Below are 12,363 nucleotides of genomic sequence, written 5' to 3' on the forward strand. Positions count from 1 at the left end.
TATTTCCAGGCTTTCCAGGGCCAAATAAAATGAAGTGGCGGGCCGTATCTGGCCCCCCGGGCCTTGAGTTTGACACCTGTGCCGTAGAGTGATTTGCCCTGAAACCGGATTGAAAGGGTTCACAGAGATTGTTAGACGCTAAGTGTCCATTTAGCTGCTGTGCAACAATCTTTTCGAGGATTTTCGAAATAAAGGGAAGGTGTTTACCATTAAGTCAGGATGGAGGGTAGGTCATTTGAGCAGAGGATGAATAACCATTTTTTTGAATGCTAGGGGAACAGTGCCGGAGGAAAGTGATACGTTTATAATATTTAGCACTGATGGTCCTAATAATACAAAAAGCTCCTTGATAAATTTCCCAGGAAATGGGTCAAGTAAACATGTTGTTTGTTTTGTCCCATTTACACATTTTAACAATTCCTCTAATGGTATTTCATCAAAAAGAGAGAGACTATTTTGGAGGGCGGTATCCGTCGTATATACAGTCGTATCTGTCTTAATACAACCCAGTTGTAGCTTTGATCTCCTTTCTAATGACTTCAATTTTCTCATTAAAGAAATTCATAAAGTCATCTGCCGAGTGGGCGGAGCTACTGGGAGGAGTCCCTTGTTGGGTTAGCGATGCTACTGAACTGAACAAATATTTAGGAACGTTTTTGTTGAGGCGGATGAGATTTGAGTAGCATTTAGCTTTTTAGCTAAGGTAATCATGCGTTTAGATCTTTTAAATCCATTCTTTAAATTCAAGTTGTATTTTGCCTCATTCCTGTGAGAATCCTGCGTGTGACCAAAGCATTAAGGAGTGGGACAATGCAGGACCAGCTGCATGTGTGCTCCAACAACCACCAGGTAGCATCTGTTAGGGGATAATGCCGTATAATCTCTTTTTCTTCTGGACTTGACAGGGTGGTGGTGCGTTCTATACCCATACTGTAAGTGGGGGGGTCGTCTCAGGGGGCCGCTAAAAAACATCTGTTTCTCAGCAACCGTATTACACTTTCCCACCACTTGTGGCAGTAGTGAAAATATAATATGCTTGTTGACCTTTGTGTTAGTTGCATTTGTATTTTTGCACCATGACTAGGGAAGGTTGTTTGGATAGTGGCAGCTCTTTGATCGGATTTACTCACATTGTCCAATAGATGTCAGAACATTTGTAGCATTTAAGGTTTAAGATTAGTTTGACTGTTCAAGCTTTGAGGAAAAAAAACGCCCTGACTTTGTCACGTATGCTAACAAAGGTTTTTTTGGGTTGCACAGGTTGAAGTTTTTGATGGTGTTTTCTCCTTCTCCAGCACATCAAAGACCCCATCAACCTGCCAAGTGTGGGCCGGGCCAAAGACTACCCGCTCTTCTTTGGGACGGCCATCTTCGCCTTTGAAGGGATTGGAGTGGTAAGTCCAGAAGGCGCATGTGAAATTCATGTTTCATATAAGTGGGTAACATGCTTTAAAGCAGGGGTCCAAACTGTTCCCACTGAGGGCCGCTCTATGGTAAATTATAGCATGCGGGGGGCCGTTTTCATATTTTTCATTTTCAAAACCAATACAACATTTCTTGGAAGCATTCGGGCTCCCCTCAATTTGAATCCGTGTTTAAGGTCCCCAGGGACCCAAAAGGGTCTTAGCCATCAAAGTGTTAAAATAAGTTCTATATTAATGTATTTCTTTCAATGCTTAAATATCTACGCTCCCAGTCTGTGGAACGCTCTCCCTGACCACCTGAGGGCACCACAGACTGTGGATGCGTTTAAAAAGGCTTAAAAACCCTTCTTTTTAAAAAAGACACGCCTCACTCTTTTGTCTTCACCTTCATTGTCCATTCCTTTTTGGTGACTTTATATACTCTGGACCTAGACGTTGAGTCCGCGACATACATGGCGAACAATAACTGATAGTCTGCTTTGCCAGTCCGAAAGCATTCAATGTTTTCCGTAGTCTTCCCTCGACGGCCAGGTAATACAAAACACACCCTGCCTTTTTTATCACATCCACGGGGGCCCGCATTCTCGTTGTCTCTCCTTCGACAAATGGCCAAAGTTTTTCGCTAAGTGGAATCACAGCTGACCAGGACATTGGAAAGTTCTCTTGCCGTCTGAGAAGTGTTGTATCCCAAATAGCTGCAATTAGGGTTGCAAAGGGGTGGAGATTTACCACGGGAAGTTAAGCTCTGGAAGTTTGGAAATTATGAAAATGTTTTGATCATTCAAAGTTGGTCACCGTCCATCTTATTGTGTAGAATAATATGAGAAGCTTGTAAAAGACTAATGCAATGCCACACACAGATAGAAATAGTCAGCTAAACAATTGGAGTAGTCTTTAAAAATATTTTGCTGATGAACAAATTAATAGAAATAGGCTAGGTAATAAATACAGTCTATTATACAGCATTATTCACATGTGAATAATATAAATACAGTCTATTATACAGCATTATTCACATGTGAATAATATAAATACAGTCTATTATACAGCATTATTCACATGTGAATAACATAATTACAGTCTATTATACAGCATTATTCACATGTGAATAATATAAATACAGGCTATTATACAGCATTATTCACATGTGAATAATATAAATACAGGCTATTATACAGCATTATTCACATGTGAATAACATAATTACAGTCTATTATACAGCATTATTCACATGTGAATAACATAAATACAGTCTATTATACAACATTATTCACATGTGAATAATATAAATACAGTCTATTATACAGCATTATTCACATGTGAATAATATAAATACAGTCTATTATACAGCATTATTCACATGTGAATAACATATTTACAGTCTATTATACAACATTATTCACATGTGAATAATATAAATACAGTCTATTATACAGCATTAGTCACATGTGAATAACATAATTACAGTCTATTATACAGCATTATTCACATGTGAATAATATAAATACAGGCTATTATACAACATTATTCACATGTGAATAATATAAATACAGTCTATTATACAGCATTATTCACATGTGAATAATATAAATACAGTCAATTATACAGCATTATTCACATGTGAATAACATAATTACAGTCTATTATACAGCATTATTCACATGTGAATAATATAAATACAGGCTATTATACAGCATTATTCACATGTGAATAACATAAATACAGTCTTATTGTACAGCATTATTCACATGTGAATAATATAAATACAGTCTATTATACAGCATTATTCACATGTGAATAATATAAATACAGTCTATTATACAGAATTATTCACATGTGAATAATATAAATACAGGCTATTATACAGCATTATTCACATGTGAATAACAAATACAGTCTTATTGTACAGCATTATTCACATGTGAATAATATAAATACAGTCTATTATACAGCATTATTCACATGTGAATAATATAAATACAGGCTATTATACAGCATTATTCACATGTGAATAATATAAATACAGTCTTATTGTACAGCATTATTCACCTGTGAATAATATAAATACAGTCTTTTATACAGCATTATTCACATGTGAATAATATAAATAGTCTATTATACAGCATTATTCACATGTGAATAACATAAATACAGTCTTATTGTACAGCATTATTCACATGTGAATAATATAAATACAGTCTATTATACAGCATTATTCACATGTGAATAACATAAATACAGTCTATTATACAGCATTATTCACATGTGAATAACATAAATACAGTCTATTATACAGCATTATTCACATGTGAATAATATAAATACAGTCTATTATACAGCATTATTCACATGTGAATAATATAAATACAGTCTATTATACAGCATTATTCACATGTGAATAATATAATTACAGTCTATTATACAGCATTATTCACATGTGAATAATATAAATACAGTCTATTATACAGCATTATTCACATGTGAATAATATAAATACAGTCTATTATACAGCATTATTCACATGTGAATAATATAAATACAGTCTATTATACAGCATTAGTCACATGTGAATAACATAATTACAGTCTATTATACAGCATTATTCACATGTGAATAATATAAATACAGGATATTATACAACATTATTCACATGTGAATAATATAAATACAGTCTATTATACAGCATTATTCACATGTGAATAACATAATTACAGTCTATTATACAGCATTATTCACATGTGAATAATATAAATACAGTCTATTATACAGCATTATTCACATGTGAATAATATAAATACAGTCTATTATACAGCATTATTCACATGTGAATAATATAAATACAGTCTATTATACAGCATTATTCACATGTGAATAATATAAATACAGTCTATTATACAGCATTAGTCACATGTGAATAACATAATTACAGTCTATTATACAGCATTATTCACATGTGAATAATATAAATACAGGCTATTATACAACATTATTCACATGTGAATAATATAAATACAGTCTATTATACAGCATTATTCACATGTGAATAATATAAATACAGTCAATTATACAGCATTATTCACATGTGAATAACATAATTACAGTCTATTATACAGCATTATTCACATGTGAATAATATAAATACAGGCTATTATACAGCATTATTCACATGTGAATAACATAAATACAGTCTTATTGTACAGCATTATTCACATGTGAATAATATAAATACAGTCTATTATACAGCATTATTCACATGTGAATAATATAAATACAGTCTATTATACAGCATTATTCACATGTGAATAATATAAATACAGTCTATTATACAGCATTATTCACATGTGAATAATATAAATACAGGCTATTATACAGCATTATTCACATGTGAATAACATAAATACAGTCTTATTGTACAGCATTATTCACATGTGAATAATATAAATACAGTCTATTATACAGCATTATTCACATGTGAATAATATAAATACAGTCTGTTATACAGCATTATTCACATGTGAATAATATAAATACAGTCTATTATACAGCATTATTCACATGTGAATAATATAAATACAGGCTATTATACAGCATTATTCACATGTGAATAATATAAATACAGTCTTATTGTACAGCATTATTCACCTGTGAATAATATAAATACAGTCTTTTATACAGCATTATTCACATGTGAATAATATAAATAGTCTATTATACAGCATTATTCACATGTGAATAATATAAATACAGTCTTATTGTACAGCATTATTCACATGTGAATAATATAAATACAGTCTATTATACAGCATTATTCACATGTGAATAACATAAATACAGTCTATTATACAGCATTATTCACATGTGAATAACATAAATACAGTCTATTATACAGCATTATTCACATGTGAATAATATAAATACAGTCTATTATACAGCATTATTCACATGTGAATAATATAAATACAGTCTATTATACAGCATTATTCACATGTGAATAATATAATTACAGTCTATTATACAGCATTATTCACATGTGAATAATATAAATACAGTCTATTATACAGCATTATTCACATGTGAATAATATAAATACAGTCTATTATACAGCATTATTCACATGTGAATAATATAAATACAGTCTCTTATACAGCATTAGTCACATGTGAATAACATAATTACAGTCTATTATACAGCATTATTCACATGTGAATAATATAAATACAGGATATTATACAACATTATTCACATGTGAATAATATAAATACAGTCTATTATACAGCATTATTCACATGTGAATAACATAATTACAGTCTATTATACAGCATTATTCACATGTGAATAATATAAATACAGTCTATTATACAGCATTATTCACATGTGAATAATATAAATACAGTCTATTATACAGCATTATTCACATGTGAATAATATAAATACAGTCTATTATACAGCATTATTCACATGTGAATAATATAAATACAGTCTATTATACAGCATTAGTCACATGTGAATAACATAATTACAGTCTATTATACAGCATTATTCACATGTGAATAATATAAATACAGGCTATTATACAACATTATTCACATGTGAATAATATAAATACAGTCTATTATACAGCATTATTCACATGTGAATAATATAAATACAGTCAATTATACAGCATTATTCACATGTGAATAACATAATTACAGTCTATTATACAGCATTATTCACATGTGAATAATATAAATACAGGCTATTATACAGCATTATTCACATGTGAATAACATAAATACAGTCTTATTGTACAGCATTATTCACATGTGAATAATATAAATACAGTCTATTATACAGCATTATTCACATGTGAATAATATAAATACAGTCTATTATACAGAATTATTCACATGTGAATAATATAAATACAGGCTATTATACAGCATTATTCACATGTGAATAACAAATACAGTCTTATTGTACAGCATTATTCACATGTGAATAATATAAATACAGTCTATTATACAGCATTATTCACATGTGAATAATATAAATACAGTCTATTATACAGCATTATTCACATGTGAATAATATAAATACAGGCTATTATACAGCATTATTCACATGTGAATAACATAAATACAGTCTTATTGTACAGCATTATTCACATGTGAATAATATAAATACAGTCTATTATACAGCATTATTCACATGTGAATAATATAAATACAGTCTGTTATACAGCATTATTCACATGTGAATAATATAAATACAGTCTATTATACAGCATTATTCACATGTGAATAATATAAATACAGGCTATTATACAGCATTATTCACATGTGAATAACATAAATACAGTCTTATTGTACAGCATTATTCACATGTGAATAATATAAATACAGTCTATTATACAGCATTATTCACATGTGAATAATATAAATACAGTCTATTATACAGCATTATTCACATGTGAATAATATAAATACAGTCTATTATACAGCATTATTCACATGTGAATAATATAATTACAGTCTATTATACAGCATTATTCACATGTGAATAATATAAATACAGTCTATTATACAGCATTATTCACATGTGAATAATATAAATACAGTCTATTATACAGCATTATTCACATGTGAATAATATAAATACAGTCTATTATACAGCATTAGTCACATGTGAATAACATAATTACAGTCTGTTATACAGCATTATTCACATGTGAATAATATAAATACAGGATATTATACAACATTATTCACATGTGAATAATATAAATACAGTCTATTATACAGCATTATTCACATGTGAATAATATAAATACAGTCTATTATACAGCATTATTCACATGTGAATAATATAAATACAGTCTATTATACAGCATTATTCACATGTGAATAATATAAATACAGTCTATTATACAGCATTATTCACATGTGAATAACATAATTACAGTCTATTATACAGCATTATTCACATGTGAATAATATAAATACAGGCTATTATACAGCATTATTCACATGTGAATAATATAAATACAGGCTATTATACAGCATTATTCACATGTGAATAACATAATTACAGTCTATTATACAGCATTATTCACATGTGAATAACATAAATACAGTCTATTATACAACATTATTCACATGTGAATAATATAAATACAGTCTATTATACAGCATTATTCACATGTGAATAATATAAATACAGTCTATTATACAGCATTATTCACATGTGAATAACATATTTACAGTCTATTATACAACATTATTCACATGTGAATAATATAAATACAGTCTATTATACAGCATTATTCGCATGTGAATAATATAAATACAGTCTATTATACAGCATTATTCACATGTGAATAACATAATTACAGTCTATTATACAGCATTATTCACATGTGAATAACATAAATACAGTCATATTTAACAGCATTATTCACATGTGAATAACATAAATACAGGCTATTATACAGCATTATTCACATGTGAATAATATAAATACAGTCTATTATACAGCATTATTCACATGTGAATAATATAAATACAGTCTATTATACAGCATTAGTCACATGTGAATAATATAAATACAGTCTATTATACAGCATTATTCACATGTGAATAATATAAATACAGTCTATTATACAGCATTAGTCACATGTGAATAACATAAATACAGGCTATTATACAGCATTATTCACATGTGAATAACATAAATACAGTCTTATTGTACAGCATTATTCACATGTGAATAATATAAATACAGTCTATTATACGGAATTATTCACATGTGAATAATATAAATACAGTCTATTATACAGCATTATTCACATGTGAATAATATAAATATAGTCTATTATACAGCATTAGTCACATGTGAATAACATAAATACAGTCTATTATACAGCATTATTCACATGTGAATAATATAAATACAGTCTATTATACAGAATTATTCACATGTGAATAATATAAATACAGGCTATTATACAGCATTATTCACATGTGAATAATATAAATACCGTCTATTATACGGCATTATTCACATGTGAATAATATAAATACAGTCTAATATACGGCATTATTCACATGTGAATAATATAAATACAGTCTATAATAATATAAATACAGTCTATGCTATATTGCAACATTACATTACACCTGTTTGCGCTTTTATTCCACTTCCTATGTTTTTTTTGTAACCGTATCTTTAAAATGTGCACACCTCTGGTTCAAAGCCATTCTAGCGTGCTTGGCATGCTTACTCAAACTGGTGAGGTGGTGGCTGCACTCTCATCCTGCTCATGTGCTTTCCCAGGTTCTTCCCTTGGAGAACAAGATGCACAAGCCCCAGAGTTTCCCCCTGGTTCTTTACCTGGGAATGGGTATCGTCACCTTCCTCTACATCAGCCTGGGCACCGTCGGGTATTTGTGCTTTGGCGCGGACATCGGCGGCAGTATCACCCTCAACCTGCCCAACTGCTGGTAAGACAATAATAAGTGTCTATATTAGCCTACTATCAAAATGACTTTAAAAGTCTTATATAAGTGTTATAATGAAGACAACACATGATGTAAGTGTCTATATTAGTTATATTAGCCTACTATCAAAATGACTTTAAAAGTCTTATATAAGTGTTATAATGAAGACAATCCATTATGTAAGTGTCTATATTAGTTATATTAGCCTACTATCAAAATGACTTTAAAAGTCTTATATAAGTGTTATAATGAAGACAACCCATTATGTAAGTGTCTATATTAGCTATATTAGCCTACTATCAAAATGACTTTAAAAGTCTTATATAAGTGTTATAATGAAGACAACCCATTATGTAAGTGTCTATATTAGCTATATTAGCCTACTATCAAAATGACTTTAAAAGTCTTATATAAGTGTTATAATGAACACAACCCATTATGTAAGTGTCTATATTAGTTATATTAGCCTACTATCAAAATGACTTTAAAAGTCTTATATAAGTGTTATAATGAAGACAACCCATTATGTAAGTGTCTATATTAGCTATATTAGCCTACTATCAAAATGACTTTAAAAGTCTTATATAAGTGTTATAATGAAGACAACACATGATGTAAGTGTCTATATTAGCTATATTAGCCTACTATCAAAATGACTTTAAAAGTCTTATATAAGTATTATAATGAAGACAACACATGATGTAAGTGTCTATATTAGCTATATTAGCCTACTATCAAAATGACTTTAAAAGTCTTATATAAGTGTTATAATGAAGACAACCCATTATGTAAGTGTCTATATTAGCTATATTAGCCTACTATCAAAATGACTTTAAAAGTCTTATATAAGTGTTATAATGAAGGCAACACATGATGTAAGTGTCTATATTAGTTATATTAGCCTACTATCAAAATGACTTTAAAAGTCTTATATAAGTGTTATAATGAAGACAACCCATTATGTACCGTAAGTGTCTATATTAGCTATATTAGCCTACTATCAAAATGACTTTAAAATTTAGGGTTAGGGTTAGGGTTGGATCAAACTATAAATTGGTAGTATCAGTATAGGATGAGAACTCGAGTGATTAATTAGATTTTTTTATTTTCTCAATCTTTTTATTTGTGTTGATGTTCACAAACGCAGGGAATTGGAAACTTTAAAAATGTTTTGCTTTTGTTTAGGTATTGTGTACTATTTGTTTTGATCAAACAATTGAATGTAATAAAAGAGAATCAGGAAGTAGTTTTAATAATGTAAAATGTAGTGTAAATACGTGTGATCAGTATTGGTATCAGTCTCACTCCCGGATGGTCACACATCAAAAGTATCAAGTGGACCATGTTCTTCTGAAGCCTGCTCACCTTCTGCGCCTCGGTCTTTGTCTCGCTTCATTCAGGACCTACCAGGGCGTCAAGCTTCTCTACTGCTTTGGCATCTTCATCACCTTCGCCCTGCAGTTCTACGTTCCTGCGGAGATCCTCATCCCGCCGCTCGTGGCTCGGGTGTCCGAGAGGTGGGGGACGGCCGTGGACCTGCTGCTCCGCACAGTCCTGGTCCTCTTCACATGTAAGTCCTGGTCCTGTTCACATGTGAGTCTTGGTCCTGTTCACATGTGAGTCTAATGCACCTTTTGGCCCATAGCGGTTTCCACACATTGGCACCAGACACTTACACTATTACCTGTTCAATGCATTCAGTTGTACTTTGTTACAATATGTAATATGTACAATATACACACTGCAAGTATATATATCATGTAGTAACAGACACCTTCATAACAATATGTAATATGTACAATATACACACTGCAAGTATATATATCATGTAGTAACAGACACCTTCATAACAATATGTAATATGTACAATGTACACACTGCAAGTATATATATCATGTAGTAACAGACACCTTCATAACAATATGTAATATGTACAATATACACACTGCAAGTATATATATAATGTAGTAACAGATACCTTCATAACAATATGTAATATGTACAATATACACACTGCAAGTATATATATCATGTAGTAACAGACACCTTCATAACAATATATAATATGTACAATATACACACTGCAAGTATATATATCATGTAGTAACATACACCTTCATAACAATATGTAATATGTACAATGTACACACTGCAAGTATATACATCATGTAGTAACATACACCTTCATAACAATATGTAATATGTACAATATACACACTGCAAGTATATATATCATGTAGTAACAGACACCTTCATAACAATATGTAATATGTACAATATACACACTGCAAGTATATATATCATGTAGTAACAGACACCTTCATAACAATATGTAATATGTACAATATACACACTGCAAGTATATATATCATGTAGTAACAGACACCTTCATAACAATATATAATATGTACAATATACACACTGCAAGTATATATATCATGTAGTAACATACACCTTCATAACAATATGTAATATGTACAATGTACACACTGCAAGTATATACATCATGTAGTAACATACACCTTCATAACAATATGTAATATGTACAATATACACACTGCAAGTATATATATCATGTAGTAACATACACCTTCATAACAATATGTAATATGTACAATGTACACACTGCAAGTATATATATCATGTAGTAACAGACACCTTCATAACAATATGTAATATGTACAATATACACACTGCAAGTATATATATCATGTAGTAACAGACACCTTCATAACAATATATAATATGTATATTACATATGCATTTTGTACATATTAAATATTATTATGAATGGGTCTGTTACTACATTATATATATAATTGCAGTGTGTTTACAAAACGTTGATGGAGGGTTTTGAAGTTGTTTTAGAGACTTTGAAGGCTACAATGGTGACTGCCATGAACCACATCTTTGAAGCGTTTTTTTGTAATCTTTAGGCGAACTCGTCCAAAAGATGGCGTGATAGCACAAACTAAAACGCACCTTTTTAATGTTTGCTTTTTTTTATTTTATTTTTTTATTTGCATTATGGCTTTCAGTGAAGAAAAAATGCATAAATTAGTCGCACCGCAGAGTACGAAGCGTAGTAAAAAAAAAAAGAGCAACTTTTTTACATTGTCATAATGTGTTATTGTGTGTAGAATTTTGAGGACATAAATGAATATATTTCATTTTAAAAAACGACTCTCACATGGAAAATGTGGAAAGAGTGAAGCGCTGTGTATCGCAAAATAGCTTTTAGTCTGCATCGCCCATTTTTACTTAGAACCTGTGAATATATTTCTTCCTTCTGGTGAGCCGACGCTCTGGGGAGACGCAATCACCGCCTGCCTTGATCCAGCAAACATTTTGCAGCATTATTCCGTCCGACGCCATTAGAGGAGGACGGATGAGACATTTGTGGAAGGATTGGAATGTTCCGGCATGTACGGCTGGCCCTTATAACGACCCGGCATAACCGC

General features: G+C 30.7%; 1 protein-coding gene across 1 annotated transcript in view; it reads left to right on the forward strand.

Annotated features, from left to right (window-relative positions):
* Positions 1-1,286: 1,286 nt before the first annotated feature.
* LOC133645334 (proton-coupled amino acid transporter 1-like) overlaps positions 1,287-12,363 on the forward strand; it is a gene marked incomplete at its 5' end in the record, with an annotated part of 47,820 nt that continues 36,743 nt past the window's right edge. Inside the window, 3 exons of the mRNA XM_062040224.1 lie at positions 1,287-1,394; positions 8,739-8,905; positions 10,303-10,472. Of these exons, the coding sequence (XP_061896208.1) occupies positions 1,287-1,394; positions 8,739-8,905; positions 10,303-10,472 (445 nt within the window). The remainder of the gene's footprint in view (positions 1,395-8,738; positions 8,906-10,302; positions 10,473-12,363) is intronic.

Source organism: Entelurus aequoreus, unplaced genomic scaffold, assembly GCF_033978785.1.
Source record: "Entelurus aequoreus isolate RoL-2023_Sb unplaced genomic scaffold, RoL_Eaeq_v1.1 HiC_scaffold_41, whole genome shotgun sequence".
In the NCBI taxonomy this organism is placed as follows: domain Eukaryota; kingdom Metazoa; phylum Chordata; class Actinopteri; order Syngnathiformes; family Syngnathidae; genus Entelurus; species Entelurus aequoreus.